This window comes from Cariama cristata, unplaced genomic scaffold (assembly GCF_000690535.1).
Source record: "Cariama cristata isolate BGI_N322 unplaced genomic scaffold, ASM69053v1 scaffold1320, whole genome shotgun sequence".
Classification (NCBI taxonomy): domain Eukaryota; kingdom Metazoa; phylum Chordata; class Aves; order Cariamiformes; family Cariamidae; genus Cariama; species Cariama cristata.
The window spans coordinates 68,707-86,487 of NW_009595049.1; the positions used below are offsets into that span (position 1 = coordinate 68,707).

The 17,781-nt window shown below is 37.0% G+C and overlaps 1 protein-coding gene across 1 annotated transcript in view; it reads right to left on the minus strand.

Moving 5' to 3' along the window:
- Nucleotides 1-1,040: 1,040 nt before the first annotated feature.
- TASP1 (taspase, threonine aspartase, 1) overlaps nt 1,041-17,781 on the minus strand; it is a 28,481-nt gene continuing 11,740 nt past the window's right edge. Inside the window, exons 3-4 of the mRNA XM_009700197.1 lie at nt 14,491-14,564; nt 1,041-2,600 (exon numbers count right to left, since the gene is read on the minus strand). Of these exons, the coding sequence (XP_009698499.1) occupies nt 2,508-2,600; nt 14,491-14,564 (167 nt within the window). The 3' untranslated portion in view covers nt 1,041-2,507. The remainder of the gene's footprint in view (nt 2,601-14,490; nt 14,565-17,781) is intronic.

Genomic DNA, 17,781 nt, shown 5'->3' on the forward strand with positions numbered 1-17,781 from the left:
ATAAGATCTTTCATTGGCTTAAGTGGGAGTTGGATGATAGGAAATTCTGCTCCTGCCAGTCTTCACAATTACTGATACAGAAATTGGTATGTGCTAACACAGTTTTCTTCTCGTAAGTACCTTAGGCAGAAAGTCAGCTCTGTACCTGGTTTGTGCTCTGCACCTTGCTTGTGATTCCCAAGACAAGAGAATCCTTTTTTTCCTTTTTCCTCTACCTAGACAGAAGGAGGAAAAGCTGGACAATTAAAAGGCAGGCACACTGCTCAATTTCAAACAATGATTCCTAAGCAGCTTCCTGAAGAAGCCTGGCATTTTGACCAAAAAAATAATAGTATTTGATTGGAGTATTACATAGACACAGAAGCAAAATAAAAGCAAAATATCTTACCTGCTGTTTGAGTTACGATTTTATATATATGGATATATACACACAAATAAGATTTTGAGAAAGCGTGAGGAAAAAAATCATATGCTGGAATTCAAATCTCCATAAAGAGACATTAAGCAAGGGGAAGACACAATTCATCGATTTACATTTCACAAGCCATTCTGCCATGCTTATTCCATGAAAGGTGAATTTATGCTGAAGTATCTAGGAAGTCGACACTGAAAAGCACTTTTAAAATGAAAGCCGTCTAACACTGTTACTTTAGCTTTTCCAAAAACAATGCAAATGTGGGTATGTACAAACCCATACAAATGATCTTCCATTTTTCACTCAATACATAGTAAAACATTCGCACGATCATTTAGTGCTGCATGTTAGAGCAATTTTAACAGCTGTGACAACACAGCTTCTTTGTTGCAACATTTCTGAAGTGTTGTAGTATAGTTCTTCATTTCATCAGACCACGAGTACACCACTGAGGATCCAGCCTCGTATCTCAGCACAAACTGTTTCAAGACAGATGCATTCCACTTTTTTGTTTCTGCAACCTGGAAAGCCCCTGCTTCATATTATCTACCAAACTGTATAGAAATATCTTGGACTACAGGACTACATCGATGTCACAATTAAAAAAACCACACAAAGATGACAGTATCTCAATGCATGCTGTAAGATAACAGTAAAAATGAACTCAGGCTATTAAAAAAAATTTATTAAGATTTTTTTTTTCCCATGAAAGATTGGTACTACAATCAATGTAACCATTTAATCAGTCAAGTATGTCTGTTATAGGCAGGCACAACATTACAAAACAGGCAAGTACAATGCCTGATTAAGCGTATACAGTCTGAATATCTATTCATCCACTATTTCTGAAAACAGAATTATCAAATATCCACCAGGGAAAAAGATGAACTATTTTAGTTTCTCTTTGGCATACTTATCAGGACAATGAATTAATTACAGAAGTCTTCTATTGCTGCCAGTGCTGTGAAGAAAAAAGTACTGAATGGAAGATTGTATGTCAGAATTCACTTTTAGGACTCAGGTGATCTGGCTAACGTATCGGAACTGGTGACAAATGACAGTTCAGCAGCCAGTGCTTCACAAGGCAGACAAGGACTACATTATTTTAGAATGTAGTTTTGTTGAAGGTATAAAAAGAATTACAGTAAATTTATGCACAGTACATACATATTACACACAGTTATATAAATACCCATGCTGTGGCTGGACTTTAGGAAGTTGCTTTATCAGTAAGAAAGCTAGTATCAGACCTCCCAATATCCATTTATTACACATTGCACTTCGCATCCAGTAATATGTTCATTTCTGTACCTCTCTTAAAAATAGATTTAAAACAGAAGCGAAGAATAATATCGAATCTTTCCATAAACTTTGTTTTCTTATTTACATCGTAATATTCCATTATACATAAAGACTGCATTACGATACATTATCTTCATATAGCTTTTTGTAATACATACAGCTTGAAGCTATTAACATCTTAGTTTGGGAACAGAGATATGACCTATAAGACTATTTAAAAACAATTCTAGCCTTAATTTTGCTCTAGTTTGTTTCATTGAAACCATTCTTTGACAAAAAAAAAGTCCTCCTTATTGGGGAGGAAAAAACCAACCCATGTTTAAACAACCTCTGGATTTCCTTAAACCACTGAGAAACTTAGAAACCATAATCATTTTTTGCATAATTATATAGCCACTTCAAAGGCTTGTTATTTTTAAATTTAGAACATGAGTGACAATTGCGACCATATTTTTAAATTAGGTTTGGTTATGTTTTTTGTTTTTGTTTTTTAACTTTCCGTTATTTTTCAAACGTAAAACAATGAAAACACAATCATTAATCATACATAATCTTTGCACAACTGGGAAGAGTTCCTATTTTATTAGGGGAAAAAAAATGAACATGCACACACCCCCATTCACAGAGTGAGAACATAAACTACAGCAGCACTTGTCTCAAGTTATGGTGCACATGGTTGCAATACGGGGTATAAAACAAGAGTAGAATTTCCAACATCTGTTAAAACACAAAAAACGTATTGTACAAAAAATCATTCACATTCTTTGCAATGAAGTGAGGAATCAGCTGTTCAGCTTTCTGGACTTTCCAGCCGGCAAACGCCTCCTTCTATCGCCACCGACTGTCCTGCCACAGCTCCAGGAGGAAGTCTTGAAATGTGAGTCTGTGGAAAAGTCAAGAGAGTATTATCAAGTGAGAAGAGAGGCGAAATTATGCAGGACATAAAGCAAGCTTGTAAGTATTGAACAATTAAGCTGTTCCATCACTGAAGCCTGAGGGCAAACTACAAAGCAACTTGAAAAGCTGCAAACAACTGGGATTCTTTTTTTATTTTGTTTGCATTAATGTTTAACACATGAAGAGAAGGACCACGACAGATGTGTAGAAAAGGTAAACTGGATGACCCAGTGCACTGAAAGTAGAAGAAAGGAATATCCAGCATGAAGACAAAAGAAAAATAACTGTGACATTCCATGGTTTATAAATCAGTTTCTTAGGGGGATTCAAAAAAGTTTAGTACTGCATACAGAGATATACCTTACAAAAATCTTAGACACAATGAACTACTTGACAGAGATAAACTAACACTTCAGAGCACGAGGCAACTGTGATGATCAGGATGCAAAGAAGAAATTTCTCTGCATGAAATACCTACTCATCCACCTAAAAAAATCCAAATACTTCTTCTAAAATATTTGTTGCCAACTATCAAATGAATGGACCCAAAGAGTAATTGTGTTTCTGTCAACAGGCATCTTTTTCATGGAGAAGTTTTAAAAGCAGGCCTTTGAGATGGGTCTGTAGTATTTCAGCCAGAAAGTAAAAGCCAGAAAGTGGGTGCGTGTGCTTGTGTACACAAAACTTCAGCTTATAAGTCTACTGTAACTCAGTGACACTAAAAATCTGTTAAAGCTCCTTTATATATGAGGTGCATTTTATTACTGATAGGCAAAAGCATTCAATTATGAAAAGACACTTTGACTTACTGTTAGAAGTAATTACTCCCCCCGCCCCCCACACACATTTTTATGCTGTGAAAACTGCTTATGTTTTCATCCACACTGTTGATTTTGAGCTACAGCAAGAGCCATTTACAGATATATTAATTGCTTTCATATAGGGCCAAGTGGCTAAAACAGTGTTTAGACAGAACAACAAAAGGAGTCAGAAGCATGCTTCCACAAACTTAACTGTTTCCTACTTTCAGAGTTGCTGGCTCTGGCAAAACCTAAAAAAGAGCCTCAGTAGAACTCTAAAATGCAATAGGGCTGATAACAGCATTGCCACAGGCTTGAGGCAGAAAGTGGCAACGGCAGGGACTCACCAGCTCAAGCTACACTCCAGCCATCCCTCCCACCGAAGCAGGAGCGCTAGTGTTCATTCCCCTCATGAGTTATAAATTTTGCCAAGTGATTCATTAATGCTCAGACAACGTAACACTTAAACAATTATTGAATTAGGAACTAGAAATGATTCCTGCTATGATGTAAAGTTCACAATATAGAAGTCGCTGGCATTTAGAAATAACAGCTTCCTGTAGGTTCAGTCAACTATGTATTTAAGTTTTGGTACATGCATTATCCCATTTAAAAGATTTAAGTGCTGCAAAATGTATAACTTGCAATGAGGCAACGGGTTGTGACAACAAGTATAGACATAAAAGTTCAGTACAAATATCGTGCATCAATTGATCAGAAAGTGATTTGCAACTGTAACCACAATTCACTGCACCACAGAGACATTTTGTGTCTCACAGGCAGCTTCTTTTAATTCCTTTCTTGATAAGGTTATCCTGGTGTCCGCTCTTAGGTGGTCTTGTTTTCAATTAAATTACAGAATGAGATTTAATTAAAAACATTTAAAGGTTTTCATTTTACTGCTAAAACTCTGATCTCTGGCCTTCCTGCTTGATAGATGAACATCTTCCTACTTTCAGAATAATTTTGGTTACAACTGTGATTTACCACTTCAAGAAGCAAAGATTTTTTTCAAATTTCTTACAGTTTCTCCCAAAATGTAACTGACAATTTTTTGGAGATGTTATTTCATAAGTTTAAAGATTAAAAAAAAAAGGAAAAGGAAGAAAAACAAGTGGAAGAAGGACATTTTTTATTTTATGACTGACAAACGCAAGACATTTTTCCAGGTCTGTCAAAATTTCTAAATGAAAAGTGGGATAGGAAGACAGTGTAAAGGCAGCATTGTTTGGCGGGCACAGTAGCAAGTTTCCTCAGTGGAAGAATGCCACTGATTATTTAGTGAGATACTGCCATCAAAGCAAACCAGTGGTCCACTCTGATGCAGGCATCATTTATAAGTGAGATTGCTTACACAGTGATCAGTCAGAATTATTAGCAGATCATTGTAGCAACACAATAAAGAGCACAGAGGCCCAAGGATGGTGCCAAGAGGCGTAAGAGAGGAAGTTTGTTACTGAAACAGAAGAAATACTAGCACTATCACGATTATTATGAATCTTACAATCAAATTTCTTCATTGTAACTACAACAGACCTGATTTGTGCGAATTAGTTTTCTGACCCAAGTTACGAATTAACCTTTTGCATAGGCTTGACTTATCCTACAACCTGAAGTTAAATGCCTAATAGACGCTTACGTAACTGTAGGAGCAAAATGTGAGGCTTCATTGAATCCACATGAAATTTATAGATCCTGTTATTTTAAAAAGTTAGTTAAGCGTAATATCTTAATAAGTTTCTCAGCAAGAAAAGGAAAATATACGAGAGGGGACAAGCAGATAGTCAATATCAATACATTATCAAGTAGACATGCTTAAACTGCTGTCCAAAACACATTTCCTATACAAAAATTCATTTCCTATAAAAGGAAAACCACATCTCCCATACAAAAGACCCCAAACAACTAAACGCTAGCATCTGTACACTTCCATTTACAGAAACATCCATGCCACATAGAGCAAAACCTTTCTTATAGCCTTTACTTGCATCCTGTTTCTTCGCATACTTTATATGACGGAGCAAATACAGATGCTGTTTTACACTGACTACTTCTTATTACTTTCACCAATGGCTGCTTTATGTGGAACAAAACCGAGACAGATCTAAGATGATAGTGTTTAAAATATGTTACCTAATAAGTAATATCAAAGGATAACATTGCCATGTCAAAACAACTCGGATATAATTGTAAGAATTCACTTGGGAGTTTATCTCCCTTGTTCTTAGCCATAAGAACAAACTCCAGTAAATAAAAAGAAAGATCAAAGAATATTTAATATTTTTAAATGCAACACAGAACTTATTTGTACAGTTTGTTACATTTTTACATCTCAACATCCTATTTTACATTAAGTCCAGATTGTAAAGTGGACTAGGTTTAGATTTTAAAAACATAAAAATAAAAAGCAAACAAAAAAGAACAACACTGGAAAGCTTTTAATTGAATTCAATTAGTCTGTCAGCTTTAGAAGTTGAATAAACCCACACCTGGGGGAAATGGTGCCTGGGAGCACAAAAACAGGAAAAGAAAAAGTTTTCGTGAATTAATTCTCCACTCAGCTTCATGGAAGCCTCTCTTTGAGGAAACCATATGCCAAGGAAAGGTAGATTAAAAATGATGGGGCTATCTATATCTTCAGCTCCATAAATAGAAGTTTTACTGTCCCTGAGAACATTCTGATTTGATTTGCTTTCCTAGAGAAAAGCGAGGTTGGTGAGAGCCTAGTAGAAGCAGAGGTTCTGACAGCTAGGAAACCAGTCAGCCACCACAGATCTTTCTCTGCAGCTTAAAGGAGGAACTTCGTGCCCACAGTTCAAAAGGAGAAAAGGTAAGTGCTAGATAAAACACTTGGTTTTGCTTCCCACTCCTCCATAAAGCACAAGCAAGTTAACCAACCTTCAGACACTGCTTCTTGCTCCGTGTACTTCCCATCCAAACACACGATGTTTCCCTCCTAACCAAATCAAAACCATGGAGCAACCAACTCCCCCAACCCCAAGTGCTGCAGACACTGTCCGTGGAACGTTAATATCTCTCACAGTCCCTTTCGATGCATACCGGAAAGTTTCCCACCACTCTTTAAATCCAAAACTAATAGGTCTTTCTGCCCTGAAATAAGTGTTGACTGCTACAGGGACAAAATATGGTTTCACCTTTTGTCACGAACATTTGATCTACTTTTCAAGTTACATATTTTTACTGTACCTTTAAAAACCAAACCAAAACAAAAACCAAACAAAACAAAAAAACCCCACAAGTTGAGCCAAGACTTACTTTACTTCATGTCTCATAGACAAAGATTCTGAGACAACCTTGAGGCCAACTAATATAAAAAAAGATATTTTTTTCAGTCTTTAAAGAGCTAGTCTCCTCCTTTTATTCACATAAAAGTATTAGTTTGCCACAACAGCTTCATTTTGCTTCATTAAAAGCATAAATACAATGTAAAATAAATATAAAGCTTAAGCCAAAAGACAGACAGCACTGCATGGGAAAACTGAAGTCCATCAAACACTGCCAAGAGGACAGAGCACAACTACCAGATGGCAGCACATTCAGTTCCTGAGCAAATCTAGGGAGTACTTCATGCATTTAGCTTTCTTACTACTCGCTCAGGATGTGCTTTAGACAGAATAATTTACAAAACAAACTTTTTCCATTCATTACACTATTGAGACGAAATATAATGAAAAAGCAAGGACATCATACACTTAATGAAATTGCTTTCAACAACTTTACTCCTTAAAGAAAAGTACCACCAAACCCATATATTTTTTAGAAATCAGAGCTTTTTAGCTGTGTACACGCTTCCACCATGAGAACCATCTGGCCATGCATTCTCAATTTATTTTCTAGGCAGTAATAGCCCATTTTGGCAGCATGAAGCCATCCTCTGCTGCTCCGTCTCCTGGGAAGCTCTTCTCCACCATGGTTCGAATGTACACCTGCCATATGACAGGAGAAGGTGCCCCACAAAATACTGGCAACTGCTGCCATCAGAAGATCCCATGTGCAACTCATTTGGTGAAATCATAAAAAAGAAAAAAAAAAGGGGGGGGTGCAAGACTGGCTCCAGAATGATTGTTCTTGTTGGCAAAAGAGAGAAGGACAGACATACTGATGGAGTGCTTCTGGCCCTCAGGCACTGAAAATACTGATTCTACATACAGTTTCCTTAGGAAGCTAACAGTTTTCGAAGCTCAAATTCATTCTCTGGGTAGTGTATACTACTATACACTATGTATGTATCTAAAAGCATTAATATAACACATTAAAAAAAAAACAATACCTTTTAAGGAAGTTGAAAACTAAAGCATTTTAATCTAAATCATTCATATATGTATTTAGACAGTCTAAAGCCATGTACCAAAAACAATCATCTACTCAGCTCAGTGTCCCAGACTTTGTAGAGGTATTCTAAAATACTGCCATATATATTAAAATGTGATTTTTACCATTCTGAATTGCAGGCACTATAAGTCAGGATATTGCATTTATATTTGCATACCTGGATACACAATCCCACCTTCCTGCTCTGTCAGAGCAAATGTCAGCCAAATACGAGGAGAGTTCCAGAACTACTGGTTTTATGCAAGAACTCAACCCAAAAAAATGAACTTATCTTCCCATCTCAGAGCCCGTAATTTCCATGAAGGTCTATGAGCCAAATATTTTAACTAGTATCTTAGCACTGAAGGTTTTTCCAACAAACTTAAATACCTTATTTTTACGAGAGAATTGGATGCTCTACTGTATGCACAGAGTTCTTTTCAAGTGAAAATGTCTGACTGATTCCCCAGTCTCCAGACAAGAGTGCAGATTAAAGAAAAAAAAAAAAGTATAACAGTGACATGTACTTTCCCTGCCTTATGAAGTTAAAAGACTGTCTCTGTAGTCTGAAATGAATGACTGAATTATTTGACTTAGTATTTCTCTTAACTAAACAGGGTCAGTAAATTTTTCCACTAATTTTCAAATGAGAATTAGGATTCTTCCAAGATGTGTTTCTTTACCCAATGAGCACTGGATAACTGCCCTTCTGCTGACAAAGGGCCTTCACAAACCTTTTACTCACAGAGTAAAATACAGAAGCCCATCATCAGAAAACCAACAACAATCACTACAATCAGTATTTGTCATATGTACCACTTCAAACATAGCGGGAAGTAATTTCGCTAAATTTTACAGTGTTTGTAAAGGTGAATAAACCTGATTATGACACCTAACATCTCAACAGGAAAAGTGAGCTGGAAATGGTCTCCGTGTCCACTGTGTTTCCCCATACTGGAAAATGAAATTAACTGTCAAAGATAAAGTTTCTGTTTGCATATTGCAACTACAACATTTGGTGTAGACAGCAGCTGCTGCTGACTGATGTTTTCAAACACAGCAATGTGCAACACTCCTCACTGCTATTACCCCCTATCTTGCAAAGCAACTTGAATTCGGTTCATTAGAAAATGGAAAGAATGGCATATGTAGCTTTGCAATATTAAAACCTGCCATAACATAAAGCTTAGTAACTCATGTTACAAGAACTGAGTATCTGTCAAAGAGAGATTTAAACTGGCAACTGAATTGGATTACATTCAATAGTACAACTAGATTTTTAGAAATTCGCTGTCTAGGTCATCTAGCTGTTACAAAAACTAAACCTACGAAGCTGAACTACAATGATATCTCAGAAGTATTGCAACATTTACAATAATTGCAAAAGTTAGCAACACTTATACACAGAATCTATAGTAAATTTATACATACTAAGAACTATAGTGAGCTGACAAATTATTTCAAGTACCTGCACACAACACAGGACCAAAACTGCACATTGTTGGTATTGAGACTGGATCTTTCACCGGAAAGAAAGCACTCTGACTTCAAACGCTCCTGAAAACACAGTGAGAAAAGACCTATTTTCAAGGAAAAAAATCATCCACCACCAACTGCTCTCAATCACTAAGATAATATAAGACACTTGGGAGATCCAGGAAACAAGAAGTTCTGTGGCACATCCTGCCCACTTACACTTTCTGCACACACAGTACTGTGGGGCTCGAGTGAACAAATACTCTGCAGATCCTGCCTGAGATAAAAGGGCTCCTGCTTGATTATGCACAGATACACAATATTAAATCAAAGAAAGGCCGTCTACCCATAACCAGAACCTTCCAGAGATGCAGTTGGTATGTGAATTCACATTGCAGGTCTATGCTTCACTGCCATTTGAGATTGAAGAACTTCTTTTCCTTTGGCATGTCCTCCATTGGGCAAGCAGACAAGGAACAAGAAGATATGAAGACTATGTAACTAAGAGCAGTCAATTAACTTGTAACCTACCCACTAACCTCCTCTCCTTCCCGTTCTCCACTTACATCTAAAATCACATTTTGGGTAAATTCAAGGAGCTATTTCTCTCCCTCCTAAACTACATGGCAGAAGATCTCAAAGCCCTTCATGCAAACTGACACTTAAACTGCTCCACCAAATGCTACACCAATCGTTAAGACCTCAAATATTGCACATCACCCATGGCAGTATGGACAGAGCTCCAAGAAGGAACACTGCAGTCTTCAGAATAGAGCTGTCTTCCCAGCGGTGACAACAAAGATGCTTAAGCTCTCAGAATGTAACCTAACCAGTTCAGGAAAGTAGGAACTGACTAACTGAAAGCTGCCAGAGTATCTTTGAAGAGGTCAGAGCTCTAGTAACAGGATGACCTTCTTAGCTGATGCTATGACCAGCTGTTGGAGCTACTATGGATCCATAAAAAAAAATAAAAATGGAAGGTTATTCTGAAGACTAGTGTCTCAGAGAAGAAAGTTTGGGCAGGAAATCTAAAAGAGCTAACTGCTTATCAAAGATCTTCAATTCATATCAAGTAATTCATGAGTCAACATCACAACAACAAAAAAGAAAAAACATACCTCCTCAGTTCATGAAGTTATTTCACCTCCCACTCCTTCAATTTAGAAGTCTTAACTTTTGCTGATGCAGCAGTTACTGCTACAACAGGAGCTGGGTAAGTGTAAAGGAGGTCCACAGACTAGTATTTTCTATCTATTCTCATGGCTGTGGCCAGAAACCTCCAGCGCAGGCTAGAATATTCTAACAGCCTCACTAACGGCTAGAAATAGTTGAGTGTCAGCATGTGTGACAATTCTACCATCACCCAGATGGCAATGCAGGAACTTCCTTCAGGAGATCTCAGCAAGTCCATGCATCTTCCCAAAGAACAGGCCTAACGTTGAAACAATCTGTCATGGTATTGCTTCAAGAAGGAAGTCTAAGACTGGTAACTTCTAAAACAGAGTGTATCTGTCCCTTAAGCTCATCATAGCTGAGGCTCCCAGGCACCAGCCTGGAGAATCTGTAGCAATAGGTGCTGTAGGTTAGTTCCAAGAACTGTATAAAAAGGTCAAAGTTCTTCAGACAAAAAGTTTGTTTCCTTCCACATCCAATATGTGACAAACACTAGCATGGAGCGATTACGAAACTGCTTGTGTCAAGAGGGATGACAAGAAACAAAGAGTACAGTTGAACCAGCAAAGATATGCCTTGATTAGCTGCTTGTGGCAGTGATGTAAGGGTTCAAGGGCATAAGGATCATAGGGAAGTCAATGACATATCCACTATGCAGGTGGTGGATGATGACATTGCCAGTGCTATCAGTGGTGGAGGAGCCAAAATATTTCCAATGTTGAGAGAGAGCTAAAGGCAAGTAATAGGACATGCAACCAGAAACGAGTGTGTCAGCAGTAAGGTGTGAACTTAGCTCATTTGGCAAGACTCCACAGTATTTTTAAAGTAACATTCAACCAACATTTTAAACCAATGTTCAACAGGAAATGGTGATTTATCCAGGCAACTGGTTTTCCAAAAAAAGACTGGACTCCTTTCCAGAAAGTATGCTTTAAATCAAACGATTATTAGTCACAGTGCAAAATTGTTCCACAGCTCTTGCAGGTTCAGCCATTTTGTGCTGGCGAGTTAGCATTTGGGCAGTCTAGTTTGGAGGTGAGTGGCCGGCGGCAGAACTCATTTTTTTCTGAATTGGGAGGAAATAAACCTCTGTTGCAAGGATACTTCCAAATCAGTACTTGGAGAGCTCACAGTGCTAAAAGCCAGAAGCACCGGCAGGTCAGGATCTGCAAACCACTTCAAGTCTCCGATTCCACTTGCCTGTCCCACTCTTTTCCTGCCCCATTTCTTTTGAGGAGTTGCCGATAGTTAATTGGTTGAGTATGTTTCCACCTCTTGAGCGTACCAGTGTCTGCAGGTGAGCTGGTATCTAGCTTACAAGTGCTAAGTGTTTGCCTTGTAAGAAAGGCCTCCTGTATCTCCACAATCTTCGCCTGGGGTTCAGAACCACCATTTCCTAGGTCCTAGTATGAAATGCATTAATCTCCAATGCACAAAGAATCACGTTAAGATTATAAAGCAGGATCCTTTCTTTCCTTAGTATGTACCCCTTTATATAATTTTGATTCTAATATTAGTCTAATTCATAACAGTAGACACTTAAAAACCTTCTCACTTTCTAGAAGCCTTGCTATAAAAGTATGTTTTCATGTTCATTAAATTGAACCAGCCCAAAAATCAGCCACTGTGACAACTCCTTGGTTTAAGAGTGAAACTTGAGTCCTAGACTGATGAAAGAAATAAAAACTAAAGCTCTTTACCACCCCAGAAAAACAGGAAAGCAAGATGTTTCCTTAGAAGCTGCTGCCTGATCATCATGCTATGGTACTCATAAACAAGTGATATTTTATACTTTTACGAATTCTTATACCATTATTCTTTCATGGCAGGCACTCAAAATTAACTGTACCAAACCAGTTACGCTATTAAAGAAAGGCAATTTTTTTTTCACTTGCAATACATTGTGTTCTATTTCAAGCCCAGTTTTCCATCTATAACTTAGCCCTAGTTGTAGCAGAATAAAATTCCAGCTTTTATGACAGAAGACTTTTTTTGATCAATAGAAGTCAGCAGCAAAAGCATTTGTGGGTTTTCTCTGGAAAGCATTTGTGGCCACAGACTCAAAGGAGGAAGAAAGGGAGGGGGATTAACTCTTCAATGAAGGTCAAAAACATAATTTAAAAGTGAACCAAGAAGAGCAGCTGTGTCTGTCAGCACAATCAAGAATACCAGCTGGAGAATTTACCAGCAGTATGAAAACAATGCACACCAGATGTCAAATGTTGCAACTGAGAGTAGGAAAACATCTTTGGGCATGGCACTGTCATGCTAGTACTCACTACCAGACAGATTTCACATTTAGCATTTATTTATTAATTAGACAGACACAACCAGGAAGAAACAATAATATTTTGAGCTTTGCAGCGTAAGCCAGAGGCAGGTGTGCACACTGGAATAACTTAACACTGCGCATTCTAATAATTCTCCTTCTTCCACCGCAAGTACAAGATAATGATGTTAAAACTAACTAGCGAATACTAGAACATCTGCAGCTGAGCTTGCTTTAGTTTCACTCAGTTCAGTCTGAGTTTTTAGCTTGAGTTTGGATTCTTTTCTAATAAATCTGAAATAAATATTGAGAAAACAAGTAAAACCACACCCTATTCTATGGATGATTAACTGCAAAGAACTCTATATAAAATCATGAAAGTGACTACTTCACTAACATCTCTACCAGCACTTCCTTTACCAACTGCTTTTTAATCTTCCTCCTCTTTCTGGGGCATTCCTCTCTTTTTTTCTATACATTTTGCTCCTTGAGGATGAACTCATCCATTCCAAATGCTTCAACCAGCACATTACACTGTTCTTGCTGTTTAAAATCTCCAATGTCAGTTTCCTTCTTTTGTACTTTCTTGTCTTGCTCACATCCTCCTTTGCATTTCTCTCCCAAAGGAAATACAGAAAAAAGAAAAGAAAAAAAAAAAGAGAGCAAGAAAGATTTGGGTTTTGTAGTCCTCTCCCCCACCGTTGCCGATGACTAAACTTTCTTCTTCAGCAGATACACAAGCAGTCATTTCTGCAGAGAGCCAACAAATCCAGGCCCTCAAATTCTTTCCTCTTCCAGGCTTTAATATTCATCCTTCCATCAAAATGCTGGGTGTGTGTCTCGCTCTTATCTGCTGGTATAAGCTTCTTGGCTGTCATCTTCTCCTCTAATACATGCAAGTATTCCAGTAAACACTCCTGCCTCCTCCGTTATTTTAACTGTACCAGGGAGTCACCTTCTTTTTCTAGCTCTTTCCCCAGCTTCCGTCACTTCCTTTAACTAGTTCTGATTGTTCACACTCAATCTTAAATGTTTATGGCTGTACATATATAAATGTCTACAGAAGTTACGATTCTGTCTCTGCTTGCAGCTTCTCCCACATTCATCTTCATTGTCCAAACACCTCTCCTAAATGCTCTAGTCGCTACATTGCAATACCTGCCCTTTTCTCCCTTCAATGCTATACTCCTAGGAATAGGTGGTTCATCCTCTCAGTTAATCCCTACTCCTTGATCTTGATGTTAAGGACTTTTCCAGTTTCCTTTGCTAAACTCAATTTTAACATATTATTCATCTCCTCTTAAAAAAAAAATAAATTATTAGGGCCCAAGAAATTGAAAACACAGATGTTAATATCCAGATTATTTATCACAGAGGCTGTTCTAGGAACCAGCTTGAAGTTTGTTTTATATCCTCTCCCTTCTTCCTTGATGGCGCAACTGCTTTATCTGAAGGAAGACGCGCCCACAAAATAATATCGTACCACCCTAAATAGCCAGTATAACTGAATCAAGCTAGATAAAGTTATTCAAATAAATTACTGTCAGCAGAGGGAATGAACATGTGTTTGTGGCACCTCTTCCTGACATAATAAATATGTTAGCATAAGTTTGTTAACTGTTGCATGTAGGTTTGTTAACTGCCGCAATTAAAAAAAGGAATTAGAAATGCCTAATAAATAGATACATTTAACTGCTTATGTACCCATTACTTTTTCTGTTCTCTTAAAGACAGAAATTTCTTATATATTTCATTATCATTATTTTATATTCTCCTTAGCTTCTGCACTCATTCTACTGTATTACAACCTATTCCTCATGGCTTACCTTAGCTTTGCCATCCTGTGCAGACATATATCCTACACACATGCTCTCTGTTGTATGGCTCCACAGAAATTCCACTATAAAGGAAAATGCAAGAAGTCACAAAAAATGCGTTGGTTTAAAATATATGTAATTTAACAAGACTGGAATCTTGAGAAATAAATATAACTTAAAATATAGTTTGGGAAAGGGTAAAAACCAAACTTTTTTTGTTCATAAACAAAAACTACTTACCAGAATAATTCAATCTCAGAAGAAACGGCTATCAAGCAAACAAGATTTTCCTGCACTATAAGCAGTCATACACTGCAGAACTAACACCCAGAATGAGAATGTTACTTCAATGATATGGAATCTCCGAGATGAAAAATACATCAACTGCAACTACAGGTAAAAGATAGGACCAACTTTTAAACCAGAGGCCTGTTCTACCCATAAATTAGAAGCAGATATAATTTGCATTTGCTTGCCTTGAACCCAGACATAAGCACTCTACAAAAGCATAAACCCAAATGGCATACAAGAATTCTGTAAGAATTGTAACACCATCAACAAAATAACCAGTAACAAGCATTTTTTCACAGAACTGAGCATAAATGTGTAACTACCAACAGGTAAATGGAGAACCGTGGTTTAGCTGACAAGTAGGATACAGGAAAACATGCAGAAGTAGTAAAGTCTGCAAGATGACAACTGAAGATATCCATCAGGCAGGAAAGAAATCAGGTGAAAGCAGAATAATCCTGCAGAAAAAGCATGAGAGATGTCTGAAGGAAGCAGAGTAACACTGCACAATAAGCAAGAAAGATGCCTGGCAAAATTAGAGCAAGACCTGGTCCCAAAAGTACGCTGAATTACATCAAGAGCACATGCAATCACCACCTTTCTTTGGGGAGAGGGTAAGGAGCACCAAAGGTAACAGACGAAAGAAAGATGGAGAAGAAATGAGCCCATTTTGATTTTGGCTTCCCTATCAAAACACTCTCAGGTCTGATCACCTTGACTTCTAGCACTAGCTATACAGTATCAGCTCTCTGGTACTTTATACTCACAGCTAATTTAGGATATAAATGTTAAAGACCAACTGTTGTGTTTGCAGTGATAACGATTAAGAAAGCTAACTTCTGCTAATGTGTATTGCTAATGCATGTTAATCCAGTGAGCTGTTGTTCTGAAGTTTGAAAGTGGCACAATTTACCAATTTTTTTGAACAGCCCATTACAGCAACCTTTAATTCACCAATACATACACAGGCATCTTTACATACACACGCAGAGACCTACTCAGTTGCAACATAAAATTCAGACAAAAAGCACATTATTCATATGTTTAGCTCCCATCCAGTGGAGCTTTATAAATTGCCACACTCTATTCTTCCTGCTCTATGTTACAGTAATTTTTCCTTCTGTTCGTTAAGTACATAATTTGGAAGAGAAAAAAGAAAGAAAGAGTAGCTGATCAGAATTCAGGATGTTTCATACAATACTATAAAATGTTTAAAAAATTGCACTGAAGTATAAATTTTTCCTTTGAATTACAGGAGGAGTCTTACATGAATTACACAAAATGCCATGAAAATCTACTTTCATGTATTTCTTTAGACTTTCACATACTGCAAAAAGCATCATTAGATGGTTTTAAAAGTCTTATTCATTTCTATTCCTCATGTTCCTTTAATATGGTTGATGAAGGTCACAGCATGCTGAGTATGCTTATCCTTTGAACCACTTCTCCTTGCATAGCAATTAACCTGGAGTAGAAGATCAAAGTTTAGACAATCCCAGCAAGATTCTGACAGGTATGTAGATATCATCATAAAAGAAAAATGAACTTCATTTAGGTATGTGCTTTGCTCCCCCATAACAGATTCACGACTGATATCGCCAAAGGTTAGTCAAAAGCTTTCAGAGAGCGAAAAATATTTAATGCAATGCAACTGCATTCAATGAGGTGAAGCTCTCCCTAACACCCTAAAGGTTCAACTCTCACCAAAAGCATTTATTTTCTGGAGAGAAATTTAATCTTATCTTTCAGTTTTGAGAAGCTGGGCAACAGTTCAGGCCAAATACAATCAAAATATTATTTCTTTGCTTTCGATAACTCTAGGCATATTCTTGTAAGTTTTTCAGAATTTTTTCCTTCTACATTGTCCACCAGAGGTAGCATGTACTAGTATGAAACATGGTTATTGTTAACTATTACTACTAGTGGAACTACAATGAAAATCCTAAATTGCATACTTATCTGAAGACGTTCCACATATTTTCAACTATTTAATAAACCCCTTTCTTGCAATTTGTTTCAATAGTTAAAAAAAAAAATCATCCCTGCAACAGACATGAGATTTCATTATTCTATACACCCAGCTCTTCACTATTACACAACTTATTTTCAGTCCAAACACCACAAATACCACATATGTTTTATTATACATTAACTCAGCATACACTATAAGGCAGGAAATTTCTGTGGTACAGAAAAAACATCTTTACAATAAGCTGTGCTACATGAATCTTATTTCAGTGGAAAGAAAACCAAAAACCAATGGACAAATAGTTTTTAGTTATGATGTATGATCTATGGGGAGTTTCTTTATTAATTTTTGAGGAAAAACATACCAAATCTTCCTTATTAGGAACATGTTTTCTCTCATGAATGACAAACATTAAATGAATAGAAATAATTCTCTCACTTTCAAAGATAAGAAAATGAAGGTTAAGTTGATCTTGTTTGTTCTTATTTAATCAAACTTGTATTTTCATTTTCTTAACACTTTTTTAGGGATACATTTTACGTGGTAGGATGCTTTTCCACTACACCAATAATGTCACAATTATTCTATTCTTAAATCTGAAAACTGTAAATCAAACTAGCAACATTCTCTGTATGTTTAGCAATCCCTGCCCTGATTCTGGAGTCAGGATTAGACAGTCTTGGTTTTCAAATAGTTGAAAGACAAGAGTAAGATGATTGTCAAAGTCTATTTGATAGTCTACTTCTTGAAAAAGACAAGCTATTCAAGTAAGAACTCCAAAAAATACAACATACAAAAGCTATTTCTAAAACTTTTTCCCATCCAAGCCTTCCAAAGTTCCTTTGTTGTCTATCATGATAACCCCAGAACCATCATCAAAATTGTTAGGATTCACCTCCCAAATCTCTGGTTCTTTGTAACAGCAAAGTAAGTGCACATGAAACTCCTATGGATAAGAAGAGATATTGACCAAAAGCATAAAACACAAACTTTAACTGTTGGGTAGAGAAACATGGATGTTCTTGACTGTATTGAGCAAA